Here is a 15,843-nt window from a genome sequence, read left to right as displayed (position 1 = left end):
TGCAGATACAGGGAGGAGGGGTTTAATGGACTGAAGAAGTCACCTGATGGACAATTGGATTTGTTTTTATGATCATTTTTATTAGGAGTAACCCCTGATGATGTGCCATCTTATGTCTCCAACATCAAGACCGGATCAGATCCAGTCCCATCTTCCAGACAGGACTCAGTCTGATCTCATCTTAATCCACCATGAGCAGAGCACTTTGCAGCATTTAGCAAGTTACAGTGGCAAGGACAAACTTCCTTTAACAGGCAGAAACCTCCAGCAGGACCAGACTCATGTCAGACACACATCTGCTGAGACCGTGTTTGAGAGAGGGATAGAGGGAGATGAAGAGAGAGAGAGAGATGATAGTGGGGAGACGGATAGTAGTAGTTGTAGCAGCTGGAGTCTGGACCACGTCCACAGCAGCAGAGATCCAGAGCAACCTACGAGACAAGGGAGCTCAGGGACCCCAGAAAGGTCTATGGTTAGTACTAAAGTGATCGGGGGGGATAGGAGAGCTAAGCCTATAGCAGCAGAAGTAAGAACTGGTCTGCCCTCACTGTAAGCTTTATCATAGGGTAAGTTTTAAGCTCCTCCTGGATTCAGCCTGTTCGGTGATTCCAAAGGAGAGGGGCCTGGTAATTGAAGGCTCTACCTCCCATACTACTCTTTGAGACTGAAGGCACCACAAGTAGGTCTACATCTTATTGCCTTGTCTGTCAACTTGCCTATAAACCTGGTGTCAACATGTTAGTTTTACAAGCTTGCAACAGTGTGTGAGAGAGCTGGGTCTTGGGCTTAGTCCGCTCTTGTGTTGACTCAGAAGTAAAGAAAGAATCCAGCAAGTTACAGTGGCAAGGACAAACTTCCTTTAACAGGCAGAAACCTCCAGCAGGACCAGACTCATGTTAGACACACATCTGCTGAGACCGAGTTGGAGAGAGGGATAGAGGGAGATGAAGAGAGAGAGAGATGATAGTGGGGAGACGGATAGTAGTAGTTGTAGCAGCTGGAGTCTGGACCACGTCCACAGCAGCAGAGATCCAGAGGAACCTACGAGACAAGGGAGCTCAGGGACTCCAGAAAGGTCTATGGTTAGTAACTTTAATGGGACAGGAAGAGTTAAAGAGAGAGACAGGCAGAGAGAGGAGAGAGAGGGAAAGACAGGATCCCAGTGTGTCAGTCTAAGCCTATAGCAGCATAACTAAGACCTGGTCCAAGCCTGATCCAGCTCTAACTATAAGCTTTATCAAAAAGGAAAGTTTGAAGCCTACTCTTAAAAGTAGAGAGGGTGTCTGCCTCCTGGACCCTGACTGGTAGATGATTCCAAAGGAGAGGGGCCTGATAACTGAAGGCTCTACCTCCCATACTACTTTTAGAGACTTTAGGTACAATGAGCAGGCCTACATGTTGGGAGCGTAGCAGAGCACTTTGCAGCATTTAGCAAGTTACAGTGGCAAGGACAAACTTTAACTTTAACAGGCAGAAACCTCCAGCAGGACCAGACTCATGTTAGACACACATCTGCTGAGACCGTGTTGGAGAGAGGGATAGAGGAGATTAAATGCATGTAGGGCGTTTGGCATGAAATAATCCTGCAAGATAAGATGCAAAGCACTGTTTTCAGATTTGTTGGTACTCACAGAGAAAAGCACAAAGACACAATCGTGTGTTTCAAACACTTTCTTTTAATACACTTCAAATATTTACAAACGTGTTTCACATAAACTGCAATAAAACAAAACATGAGAACTAAAACATCAAAACAACAAACTCAATAACAGAGGAAACACCAGAGTGGACGTTTGGACTCTTCGGCTCACCTGCTGCTGGTTTCTAACATTTCAAACCTCCATGAACACAGCAGCAGGAGGAGGAGGAGGAGCTTTAACAAACATGTAAACGTGTGATACTGAAAACTGGTTTAAGTACTGTGAGGTATGGAGGGTCACAAAGATCTAATGAGTCACAATCATTGTTCTAAAGTTCTAAAATTGTTCAAATAAGAACCTGTGATAAAGATGCTTCAAAGAAACACAGCCATGACACAAAGCTCAAACATTTACACCTCGTATGAAAGCAGGGAACTGAATGTGACGGATTATTTACAGGTTTCATTTCAGAATGCCTCAAACGTTTGGGTTTAAAAGTCAGAATTAAAGACGCATAATATTGGGTTTTTGTTCGTATCTGATATTTTCGTACTAATTTTGACGATGCAAACATCAAACTAAGTGCATCACTGGGCTGCAGAATCCTGCATCCTCCAGCTCCCAATACAGCGTCACCTTTGTACGGTGGCTCAGAGGTGCAATGCAAATTTACAAAGCATGAAACACTTCAACAAGAGATGGAACATTTTTACCAGTCCGGAAACAAAATTACAAACAGCAGATTCTACAAGGAAAGGAATGTAGCAGTGATTTTCAAAATAAAAGACGTCTGTAATGTGAAAATGTGCAACAGCCAGGGAATTAATACATACCTATGTGACATTAACAACCCTGTTTACACTAAAATATTCAGATTCAGGGGAGCTGATGGCCTAGCGGTCTCGTGGTCTAAGTGCCCCACGTATAGAGGCTACATGCATGTCTCCCCCAGCTCTCTACTCCCCACATTTCCTGTCTCTCTTCAGCTGTCCTTTCAATAAAGGCAAAAAAAGCCCCAAAAAATAACTTTAAAAATATTCAGACTGATAAGAGAACACCTCAAAATTCGATTTGGAATTTCAAAATAAATGTATATGCTTAAATTCCAATAGCTTTTATTTTGAAATTCCAAATCAGATATAGCTGTGATTGGTGGTAACTCATTTTCAGGTGTTCTCTTATCAGTCTGAATCAAAATATTTGATTGGAATCAGGGTTGTTAATGTAAAAAATATATATGTATTCCCTTGGGGAACTGGTGGCCTCGTGGTCTGAGTGCCCCTCATGCAGAGGCTATTAGTCCTCATTGTAGAGGTCAACGGTTCGACTCCCGACCACGACCATTTCCTGCATGTCTTCCTCCTCTCTCTCTGTTCCCCACACTTCCTGTCTCTCTTCAGCTGTCCTATCCATAAAGGCAAAAATTCCCCCAAAAATATAACTTACTTTTAAAATATATATATATTAATTTCCTGTCTGTTGCACATTTTCAATATTGTGCAATATGTCTTTTATTTTGAAAATCCCCGCTACATTCCTTTTCGGTCAGAATCTGTTGTTTGTTATTTTGTTTCTGGACTGGTAAAAATGTTCTGTCTCTTTAAAAATGTTTCTGATTTAGTAAATCTGAATTGCACTTCCCAGCCACCGTACCTTTGCGTGCTCGCTGCTTTATGTCTCAGCTTTATTGAATGACTGGCGCCAACGAAGCTCTCGTTGCTGATCAGGAGGACGGTTCTTTAGATGCACGGTTAAATCAGGAGTGTTGTTTTACTCCTCCTCACATTTTGCGGTCAGTTTAAAGCCGACTTGTTGAAAAATCAACATGTTTGCAGAGAAGGAACCAAAAGTTTCTCCAACAACAAACCAAACTAACATTTCCTGGTTTCTTCAGACTCTTAAAACAGATCGTTCCGGTCCTCTTCCTGGCATTTTGAAATGAACCCTGTGTGTCTGACTGGATGCTGCTCCTCCTGCTAAAAAATCTTCATAAAACCAACACTGACTCATTTTCTCTTCTGCAGACGACAGAGTACAATCAGTGGCTTCAGCAACGACAAACACATCGACGCTCCGACGTGAACGCTCTTTGGCTTTTTCAGAAAACGACACATTCACCTTCTTCTCCGGACGTCACGGCTGTAAGGCATGAAATGGTTCTACGGTTTAGAGAAGTGTGTGAGGAGGACTGAGGATGAAAAAATAAAATCATCTGTTTCAAACACTAAAAGAAGTTCACAGTGGAGAGGAACATCAGGAGACTGAAGCTCTGAGGACGACTGTTTTCCCTTTTTAAGACTCGATCTGGTGTCACGTGTTTTTATTGGATCTGATGGTTCACCTTTAAAGAAGGGATGTCACACTGGAGCTGGTTTTGATGTGAGTCAGCTGGGTTTGTATAAATTGTACTTTGAGTGACCATCAGATCTCACAGACGCCTACAGGAATAAAAAATACATCTGTAGTGTGGAAACACGGACGTACAAACTCCTCTTGAGATATCATTCAACCAGATCTTCTTCTCAACGAAACAAGAGCTCAAAAAGGGAAAACTGGACTTACATTCAACCGTTCACGAACACATAACGACACTTTAAACTGATATACGTCACAACTTTGAGTCTTCTCTGCCCTCAAGTGATGAAAAGTCACTGAATGCAGATTTAAAAGAAGCTCAAGGCTGGTTATACTTCAGGATATGATGCAAGAGATCTAGGTATGAGGTCTTTAAAATGCTGCCTATGACTGTCTGAAGAACAGGAGGAGATATTCTTACATTTTCTGATCGTCAACAAACCCCATCCAAATCTCAAAATGATGAATCATCACTTATCAAAATAGGCTTTAAGGTAGCTTAGTCCCTTTGCCATAGAGCACCAAAGTTTGGATAATGCAGGGTAAGATTTTGCACCTGTTTCAGACTCCTTTGCAACAGATTTCTCGATGGGTCTGAGGATGATCCCGCCAGATTTCCCTGACTTTACTTCCTTCGATCTGCTCAGAGGAACTCAATATTTATAATCCAATATCTGAGGATAGCTAAGCATGCATCAAGGGATTTATACGCCAATGCTTCCCCCCGTTTGTCTGCCAATTTCATTGGATTTCCAATTTCTGTTTTGGTCTAGCTGTTGCTACAGGATCAAACAGTTGAATGTTTCACTGCTGCTCACCGTGGATGGGATGTGGTGTGGATCAGTTTTAAATCTGCAGCTCAAACCTCCTTCAAATGTAACCATGACCCCCTCAAGTTCAGTCTCAGAATCATCAGTCCAGAGAGCTCACAGGTCAGACCGGGCTGCACCAAAACCTGTGATGACTTATTCAGCACCAGGTAGACGGAGCAGCGGTGGAAAGACCACGCAGGGTTTTGTGACACGATTGGATCTCGTTCAAAAACTGACGACTGTTAATCTTTCATGGCCTCGCAGTCTAAGCGCACCCCATGTACAGTCATGGCCAAAAGTTTTGAGAATGACACAACTATTAATTTTCACAAAGTCTGCTGTTTCAGTTTTTATAATGGCAATTTGCATATACTCCAGAATGTTATGAGGAGTGATCAGCTCAACTGCAATTAATTGCAAAGTCCCTCTTTGCCTTGAAAATGAACTTTATCACCAAAAACACATTTCCACTGCATTTCAGCCCTGCCACAAAAGGACCAGCTAACATCATTTCAATGACACACAGGTGTCACACACATTAACACAGGTGTGGGTGTTGATGAGGACAAGGCTGGCGATCAATCTGTCATGATTGAGTGACTGGACACTTTAAAAGGAAGATGGTGCATGACACCATTGTTCCTCATCTGTTAGCCATGGTTACCTGCAAGGAAACACGTGCAGCCATCATTGCATTGCACAAAAAGGGCCTAACAGGGAAGTTTATAGCAGCGAGTAAGATTGCACCTCAGTCAACCGTCTATCCAATTATCAAGAACTTCAAGGAGAGAGGTTCAATTGTTGCCAAACAGGCTCCAGGGCGCCCAAGAAAGTCCAGCAAGTGCCAGGACCGTCTCCTGAAGGTGATACAGCTGCGGGATCGGGCCACCACCAGTGCAGAGCTTGCTCAAGAATGGCAGCAGGCAGGTGTGAGTGCATCTGCACGCACAGTGAGGCGAAGACTTTTGGAGGAAGGCCTGGTGTCAAGGAGGGCAGCAAAGAAGCCACTTCTCTCCAGTAAAAACATCAGGGACAGACTGATATTCTGCAGAAGGTACAGGGACTGGACTGCTGAGGACTGGGGTAAAGTCATTTTCTCTGATGAATCCCCTTTCCGATTGTTTGGGGCATCTGGAGGAAGGCTTGTTCGGAGAAGACTAGGTGAGCGCTACCATCAGTCCTGTCTCTTGCCAACAGTGAAGCATCCTGAGACCGTTCATGTGTGGGGTTGCTTTTCGGTCAAGGGAGTGGGCTCTCTCACAATCTAAAAACACAGCCATGAATAAAGAATGGTACCAGAACGTCCTCCGAGAGCAACTTCTCCCAACCATCTAAGGGCAGTTTGGTGATGAAGAATGCCTTTTCCATCATGATGGAGCACCTTGCCATAAAGCAAAAGTCATAACAAAATGGCTCGGGGAACAAAACATTAAGATTTTGGGCCCTTGGCCAGGAAACTCCCCAGATCTCAATCCCATTGAGAACTTGTGGTCAATCCTCAAGAGGCGGGTGGACAATCAAAAACCCACAAATTCTGACAAACTCCAAGCATTGATTATGCAAGAATGGACTGCCATCAGTCAGGATTTGGTCCAGAAGTTGATTGACAGCATGCCAGGGAGAATTGCAGAGGTCTTGAAAAAGAAGGGTCAACACTGCAAATATTGACTTATTGCATGAATTCTGTGTAATTCTCAATAAAAGCTTTTGATACTTATGAAATGCTTCTAATTGTATTTCATTATACCATAGAGACATCTGACAAAAACACCTAAAAACCTTGAAGCAGCAGACTTTGTGAAAATGTAATATTTGTGTCATTCTCAAAACTTTTGGCCATGACTGTACTGTACAGAGGCTATAGGCCTCCACTTACTGCATGTCCTCCCCCTCTCTCTGCTCCCCACACTTCCTGTCTCTCTTCAGCTGTCCTATCCATTAAAGGTGAAAAATCCCCAAAAATATAACTTTAAAAACCGTGACGACTGGAGCGAGATCGGATCGTGTCACAAACCCTGCATGCTCGGTTGAGATCTTTGAGTTTCTGTGGCCCGCTTTGATCTCTGCATGTTAGATACGCTGATGGAATAAAGGATTTGTCTTGATTTGATGCTCGTGTGCAGTCAAACATTCATGTCCAGAAGAAACGACCTTCACTGATGAACAGAACAAGCTGAGAGGACGAGGACGTTTCAACACAATCTGTCCTCATCCTCCCGTTAAAAACAGACGACGACGAGGACGTGAAACTAGCTGCTCCAAGTACAGAAAATATGAATGTGCACTCTAAATATATCATCTTCCCAAACCTCTCAGGTTCAAGTGTCGGTTCTCTAAAGTTCTGCTTTACAAAACAAAATATACATCTAATAAAAAATACACTCTTAAAGTTCCAGGCGGGCCAGCTTTAAGGATATACTGAACTCAAATAGAAAACACAGTCAAACCAGGAGTAACAGCTGAGTCGGCCTTCAGAGCAAAAGAGGCGGAGAGGAGGCGAGGGGGAGGACGGAGGAGCACGGCTCAGTCGTCGTCACTGTCGCTCCCCGACTCGCTGAGCTGCAGATCGTTCCCTGAGAAGACAAATGATTGTTTTTGGAGGAAGAAAGGTTAAAGGTCACTGCTCAGCTCCAATCTGCACAGATGAAATATTCAAACCAAGCCAGAAACCTTGGTGTGATCATAGACTCAGCAGCCACATCAAGACAATTACAAAGTCCGCCTACTATCACCTTCAGAATATATCAAGGATTAAAGGACTCATGTCTCAGCAGGATGCAGAAAAACTCCTCCATGCATTTATCTTTAGCAGACTAGACTACTGTAACGGGGTCTTTACAGGACTCCCTAAAAAGTCCATCAGACGGCTGCAGCTCATACAGAATGCTGCTGCTCGAGTCCTAACAAGGACCAACAAAGTAGACCACATCACTCCAGTTCTCAGATCCCTACACTGGCTTCCTGTCTGTCAGAGAATAGACTTTAAAATCCTGCTGATGGTTTATAAAGACCTGAATGGTTTAGTCTGATCTGCTGCTACTTTGTGAACCACCTGGACCTCTGAGGTCATCAGGTACTGGTCTGCTTTCAGTCCCAAGAGTCAGAAGGAAACATTAATCAAACTCCATAATTTCTCTATTCCCATCGACAACTCGCCCCTCTTCCCCTCAGGTTAAGAGTCTGGGTGTCATCCTCGACAGCACCCTCTCCTTCACCTCCCATATCAACCACGTCACCCGGTCCACCTACTTTCAACCTACGCAATATTAACCGTCTCCGTCCTTCACTCACTCCCCACTCCACGGCCATTCTTGTTCACAGCCTCGTCACCTCCCGCTTGGACTATTGCAAATCCCTTCTGTTTGGTCTTCCCCACAAAACCCTCCATAAACTTCAACTGGTTCAAAACTCAGCCGCCTGTATCATCACACGCACCGCCTCCATCCACCACATCACACCCATCCTGCAACAGCTCCACTGGCTCCCCATCACACACCGGATCAACTACAGAATACTTCTCCTCACCTTCAAATCCAAACACAACCTCGCCTCTCCATATCTCTCTGACCTCCTCCATACTGCCACACCCATCCGCACCCTCAGATCCTCCTCCTCCATCCACCTCACTGTCCCCCCCTGCTCACATTGTTACCATGGGGAGCAGAGCCTTCAGCCGCTCTGGAACTCTCTCCCACCTGACCTCCGTAATACTGACTCACTCCCACATTTTAAATCCAAACTCAAAACTCATCTGTTTAAACTGGCTTACTCCATCTGACCACAACTCCTCTGTCCATTCACTTCAAACTTTTGAAACTGTGTTTTATTTTCTGTTTGCTATTTAAACTCTGTTTGTTTTTAATGTTGTAAGGTGACCTTGAGTGCCAAGAAAGGGGCCTATAAATGAAATGCATTATTATTATTATTATTATGGTGAAGCAGCGTTTAGTCATTATGCTCCACATATCTGGAACACACTCCCTGAATGCTGCAGGTCTGCTCCAACTCTCACCTCTTTTAAATCAAAGACTAAGACCTTTTTATTTAACACTGCCTTCCTATCTTAGATTATTTTAACTCACTTTAAATTAAAATTTTAATGTAATTTTTAATATATTCTAATTTTCCTTTTCTGTTTTATCATATTTGTCATTTTAATTGTGTTCTTTTATGCCTGTCTGAATGTTTCCAATGCTTCTAATGTTTTAATGTAAAGCACACTGAGTTGCCCTCCTGTATGAAATGCTCTATACAAATAAAGCTGCCTTGCCTTGCCTTGCCTTGCCAAAAGAAGACTTTGACTCTAAGACTTCACAAACAAACTTTCATGAACAGATTCAAGCTCCTGAAGTTTTAAGAATCAAAACCAGGATCTACTCACGGAGTGTGTTCATGAGCTGGTTGTTCCCCTGCTGCCGGTCGCCTCCTCCGTTGGCGATGGGCTGCCGGTTGGGCGACGTCTGGCTGAGCGGTCGAGGGGCGTCGTGCTCGCCGTCGCTGCTGCTGTCGTCGCCGCTCCCCGAGGCGCTGGCCGAGTCAGACGAGCTGCTGCCGCTGCTGCTCATCTGCTCGATCACCTCCACCTCTGCACGCAGCTCTGCGGACAGCAGGGGGCAGCACAGAGTCAGTTCATGTTTCCTCACTTTAAATATCTTGTATGTTAAGGTTACAGGATTACAGTAGACCTCCTTACCTCTCTTGATGTCATCCAGCTGAGGCTCTGGGGAGGGGTTGTCTTTAGAAGGGGACGGGGAGGTCTTGACCCCAGCTCCAGGTTTGGTGGGGGCCCTGAACTGAGCGCTGGGCTGACTGGATCGAACCGACTGCTGCTCGATGCGGGCCTGGATCTTACTGCTGCCCTCCGCCCTGAAACACACAAACACACACACACACACACACACATCATCAAAGCTGTGACCTCTGACTGTCAGAGCTTCACCTCAGTGTGTGTGTGTGTGTGTATGTGTGTGTGTGATCTCTCTCCATCCACAGTGACTCAACAGGAACTCTGAAGTTTGTGAAGTAATACTCCATGTGTCCACAAGATGGAGCCAAAGATGTTAGAATAAAGTCTGGCTTTGACTGAATGTCTCCTCCTCTGACCTTTGACCCCTCACCTTGTCTTCTTGACTTGGATGCTGCTGCTCAGCTTCTCCAGGACGAACTCCCCGGTGTCGTGGTTGATGATGAGCACGCAGTCCTTCTGATACGGACGCTTGTTTCCTTTGAACACCGTCATGGGAGGCGTGGAGCCCTGCAGGGACCAACAATAATCAATATGAAATCCTGCACTGACTGTTTTTACAGCGTGAGATGAAATAAAGCCGCACAGGTTTACCGGGATGTGAGGTAACGTGATGGTGACTTCATCTCCTTTCCCGACCTGCAGCTCGCCCTCGCAGCTCGTGTCGATGGACGCCGGTTTGAAGTCGTCTGAACGGGGAGACATTGAGTCAGCGTGAATATAGAGGACAGAATAAAGACTCCACTGTGCAGAGGACACACAACGTTAGGATCCTTTCACTCTGTAGGATTTAACTGTGACTGTGAGGTTGTGTTTGCAGAGAAGAGTCTGTATCATGATTGAATTTTAAGGGTGAAACTGATGTTTGCAAATTAAAAACATCTGATTATTAAATAAAAGCAAAGTCTCACTTTGAATTAACTCAAAACAAATAATTTTTAAAAGGATCATTTAAATTTATTTCTGAAAAAATGTCAAACAGAAATGTAATGAAGGTTATATTTAATACTTTAAGACAGATTGTTTGATATTTCTTACATCTGATTTCTGTTCATTTTCTGCAACCATGTATTCATCTGCTACACGCCAACATTAAAGCTGTTTTGTAACTTCACTGTAAACATGTTTAATTGAATAATAACCTACATAGAGACTTTTATTGCATCGTATTTCTCACATGAGTTTGTTTTAAGAACTTGTTCCCACGTCTGATGAATCTAGTCTGTGTGCTTCATGTTAAAGCTGGGGTTTTTGTTTTTGTTCTACTGGTTGAAATGATCTTTATGTCCTGATGGTAATCAATACATAATGTGTTCTTAAAAAAGAGGTAAAAAAAGCTGCTATCTACAGCCGGAGTAAACCTGGGAAAACACCAACCAATCAGCCTTTTTTGGGTGCCAAAATTTTAAACCATTCAAATCCCGTCCTGCCGTTCTGCCCGCCTCCTGCACGTACATTTACCCGGTGTTCACTCTGAGTCCCCGTCTCCTGCCTCTACTTCCCCTGACTCTACTGACTGCCCCTCTCGCTCGACCTCGGGCCTGTCCCCTCTGACCCGATGAGGTGCTTTGCTCAGGACTGTAGTCCGGATCAGAGTCTAAAAAGCTCTCACCACGGGGCTCTGACAAGCAGAAGAATGAATGACATTTACTAAGACCGACAGAAATGTAGATGTATCTGTAGTGATGACGAGCCGATTGGTGAACACGTTGATCTTTAATAACCGGTCACTGTCAGCCGTGATCACGACAACCAACAAAACAACAATCAATGTTTGAATGAATGAAGAACTTCTCCTCTTGTCTCTCCTCTCTCCCACTCACACACTCTACACCTCTCCTGATGCCTTCACTGACTGTCAACACTGTAGGAATTAAGAACATCTACACTGAACACGTTTAACAAACAGTAGAGCTGTTACAGTGTTATATACGTGTTATAACTTTTCTCCTGATATCGTGTCACCAGTACAACTGGATAATGCTAGCATGACAGTTGTGAGTGCTAACAGCAGCCATGTTTGTTTGTGTTTTTAACTTTCACTATGATAATGTTTTGGTGAGGACCGGTTTTGAATCAGTCAGCGGCGCTCGTGCATGTGAGCGGGGATGGGGGGGGCGTCGTTTTGGAGGAGCTCTGAGGGAGGAGGGGAGGGGTTAGACGGAGTCCTGAGGAAATGCTACATTCAAATTCATGCTAGTTTTCCGAGACTACCAACCCCAGCTTTAAAGCTGCTTTGAACTCTAATTTATTTATTTATTCTTTACATTTTCTGTATGTGTTTATGTGTGTAATATTCTGCCAATATTTGTGTGTGTGTGTGTTTTCTGTATGTTTTGATACATTTTGTGAATACCCTGTAAAATGTGAAAATTTTCAAAACATGTTTACAAAAAACATATACAGTATGTGTACAAATAAAAATATAAAAAAATACATTGCTGTTTAGTAATTTACTTTATTTGCTATGTATTTATTTATTTTAATAAATGTATTTAAAAATATCTTTCAAGGCTATGTGGGTTTACACACACATATAAGTATAAAACTATCTCAGATTAATATTAATAGTTTAATTTAATCTCACGGAGAGATACCGCAGGTCTTTTCTTCTTGCAGTGGTCAGACTCTATTACCAATAATATTTATATATATGTTGTAAGATATGCTTATTTTTTACCTCTTTCATTTTAATTTGAATTCTATATGCTAATAATAATAATAATTATAATAATAATAATAATACATTTTATTTAAAGGCGCCTTTCTCGCACAGATATATATATTTATATATATATACACAAATTTACATAAAAGGAAACAAAATCAAAGTCAAAATGAAAACAATATAAACTAACAAAGGGGTAAGAAAAAATAGAAACAAGATGACAGAACAATTGGAGTCAGATGGAGTAAGCGGTTTTGAACAGATGTGTTTTGAGTTGTGATTTGAAATGGGGGAAAGAATCTGTTTCTGAGTTGAGGTGGCGATGAGTTCCAGAGACGGGGAGCAGAGCGGCTGAATGCTCGGCTCCACATAGTGGTGAGACGGGCGGAGGGGACAGACAGGTGTATGGAGGAAGAGGATCTGAGGGAGCGGGAGGGAGTGGGAACATGGAGGAGGTCGGACAGATATGGGGGGGCGAGGTTGTGGATGGTCTTGAATGTTAACAGGAGGACTTTGAACTGAATGCGGAACTGAACAGGGAGCCAGTGGAGCTGTTGGAGGACAGGAGTGATGTGGTGGATGGAGGGGGTTCGGAAAATGATCCGGGCAGCTGAATTCTGGACCGGTTGGAGTTTATGGAGGGATTTGTGAGGGAGGCCGAAGAGGAGAGAGTTGCAGTAGTCCAGACGGGAAGTGACAAGGCTGTGGACAAGGATGGCGGCAGTGTGAGGGGTGAGGGAGGGGCGGAGACGATTGATGTTACGAAGATGGAAGTAGGCGGTCCGGGTGATGTTATTGATGTGAGATTGAAAGGATAATGTGCTGTCAAGGATGACACCCAGACTCTTAACTTTTTAATAATTGATATTTTATAAGCTCTTGTTTGCTTTATATTTTTCTACTCTGTTATTGTGACACTTGAATTTCCCCGTTGTGGGACGAGTAAAGGAATATCTTATCTCTTATCTTATCTTATATTTGGAAAGACAAATATGATGTGTAATACATACTTTAAATGTATCTGGATAATGTTTAAAGACAAAGATAAGCAAAAATAAATCAGATTTATTTAATCCGGTTCATATTTTGTCAGACAATATGTCCTGATTCAAATTAAGAAAACTTGAATGTCTTCAAAGAGTCAGTTTGTGGTGCAGCACATCATGCAAACATCACAAGCAGACATCCAAATAATCCAAAGCAGCCGTCATCAGCATCCCATCTTCAGCCTCTGTCAGTCTCTCTCAGTCTGATGTGTGACAACTATCATACACCAGCAAACATAATACAAATAAATAACACTGAGTTACAGCCATGGGGATAAATGAGTGTTTTGCACGGTTTGTTTGATCTTAGGGTATCTAAGGGTATCAGCATTCAAATCTCTTTTAAAAACTCACCTTTTTGAAGTTAGCTTTTAATTTGGGATTGTATTGTTGTTTTGTTTTGTTTGATCTGTGTTCCTTGTTCGTTGCTTGTATTGATTTTAACAGATGTACAGTGTCTTTGAGTTCCTGAAGAGCGCTATATAAATAAAAAGTATTATTATTATTATTATTATTATTATTATACCTCCAATCTAGTGCAGGTGAAGCTTGCTGCTCCCCCATGATTTCCCCACAGGACTTCACATGCATGATGTTAGCATGATAATAACTGCATACAATACAATAATAACACAAGGATGTATTTATATATAAGAAAGCTGATTGCATAATTAACAATCAGGGATTTATAAGTTGTCTTCCTCTCCTTTTTGGATGTTTAACATTTTATTTTCTTGCTTTTCATGATTTGTTTACATTTGTTTCTTCTCTCAGTCTGCTTGTTTATGAGTTAATTTATCTTTCACATGTCATAAAAATATTTTAAATACAGAAATAAATCAATAATATTTATAGAATAATAATTAATAGAGTTATTAACCCTTTATAATCTGTTATCTGTAAGGCTGGAGAAGTGGGTGTAGCTCTGTTTGTATGCAAATGACTGAATGTTTTTAACCACAGGTTGAGTAATAGACATCCTGTGAGCTTACAAACTCTTATTCTAACACTCTGTAAAGTTTCAGTGTTTAATCTGTCCCTCACATGAGTAAACATGGTTCTCCAGACTCACATCTGATGGTGTGAAAGGAGGATTTCGGCCTCTTCTCGAAGCTCTCTCCGAGCTTCAGGACATGTTCCTCTTTGTCCAGCAGCGGGTTCGTGCTCCCGTTCATGTCTCTGTCCGTGTCCCGGTGATCTCACATCAGAGTTAAAGAGAGGAGGAGAGGAGGAGACCTGAGTCTGAAGACTTCAGGGAGAGAGGGAGAGAAACAGAGACACTAAACAAAGTTAGCTTACCGATGCTAACCTTTAGCAAAACATCAGATACGTCACTGTCCGAGAGCTTCCGGTTCTGGTCCAGCTGTCAAATGTTTCCGAAGATAGATGTTATAATATTAAAACACTCTCCTAAAGTTGAGTTAAAGTTTGGATTTATACTTTTTGTTTTGAAATCAGAAGTTAAAGAATAAATAAAATATTAGCATCATCAGAAAATGAATCAAACCTTTATGCTGCATTCATGGTCTCTAAGAATACTCGGACATTCCAGGTTCTTCTTCTTCTTCCTCTTCTCTCATTCTTTTTTTTTTTTTGTAATTCACTTTTTTGATGTTTTCAATAATAGTTAGTACTTTAGATTACATTCTATATAACGAAAACATGAAAAATAACTAGATAATAAAGGGACATTAAGCAACTAAGCAATATATTGTTATAATAGTAAAAAATACATAACTAATAATCAGAATAATTTAAAAAAATATAAGAATTGTTATTTAAAAATGAAGTAAATAACAATAATAACAAAAATAAATAACAAACTAATAAAAATAAATCAGTAAATTAGAAAACTAAATTAATTATTCTACTTGTTTTAATGGCGGATCGCAATACAAATTATAATGGTGCATACTGACACCTGATGTACTGACTTCAGGTTACATTCTAAATAATGAAAACATGAAAACAAATAACTAAATAATAAAGGAAAACTAAGTAAATATACAAACAAATAAATAACTAATGATAATATATATTTTAAATATTATTACCAGTGGCGGTTCTAGACCAATTTGTTTGGGGGGGCCAGGCTGGGGCCAAGCAAGGGTGTTGTCAGAGGGACACATTCAACCCTGACAAAAGAGACTGAGAAGGGCGAGGACCGGCTGAGAACAACCTGGTAAAAAAATCAGTGCATCCCTTTATACTAGACATATATACTACTGTGTACTAGATCAACATGCAGACTGACAGCAGCTGTTTGGCTGTTTACACTCAACATGAGTCCCTTAGCGCTCTCAGGGGAGTCAAGGTTCAATTTTACAGGGGCACTGGCCCCTGTTGGCCCCTCCCTAGAACTGCCACTGATTATTACTATAAAAAACAAGTTAATAAATACATTTTTTTTAAAAATTAATAACTAATAAAAATAAATCAATAAATTAAATAACTAAATAAAGCAAATCACAAGATGTGAACTTGTTTCTTTTAGAAATAAAGTGTCCAGGTAATCAGTCCTAGTTGTATTCCCAGGTTTTAGAGGACCATGGCCCTCTTAATAATCATGCTCTCAGGA

General features: G+C 41.8%; 1 protein-coding gene across 1 annotated transcript; it reads right to left on the bottom strand.

The window, feature by feature from the left end:
- Positions 1 to 6,683: 6,683 nt before the first annotated feature.
- Positions 6,684 to 14,717, bottom strand: eaf1 (ELL associated factor 1). Its single transcript, XM_034698706.1, has 6 exons — positions 14,338 to 14,717; positions 10,146 to 10,240; positions 9,925 to 10,061; positions 9,501 to 9,673; positions 9,189 to 9,404; positions 6,684 to 7,380 (listed from the first exon to the last, which is right to left on the bottom strand). Exons 1-6 carry the CDS (start codon positions 14,438 to 14,440, stop codon positions 7,331 to 7,333), a joined length of 774 nt encoding a protein of 257 aa, XP_034554597.1. The 5' UTR covers positions 14,441 to 14,717; the 3' UTR covers positions 6,684 to 7,330.
- Between the last annotated feature and the right edge of the window lie 1,126 nt (positions 14,718 to 15,843).

The sequence above is a fragment of the Notolabrus celidotus genome, chromosome 12 (genome assembly GCF_009762535.1).
Source record: "Notolabrus celidotus isolate fNotCel1 chromosome 12, fNotCel1.pri, whole genome shotgun sequence".
Taxonomy (NCBI): domain Eukaryota; kingdom Metazoa; phylum Chordata; class Actinopteri; order Labriformes; family Labridae; genus Notolabrus; species Notolabrus celidotus.
This window is presented reverse-complemented; position numbering and strand designations above follow the sequence as displayed.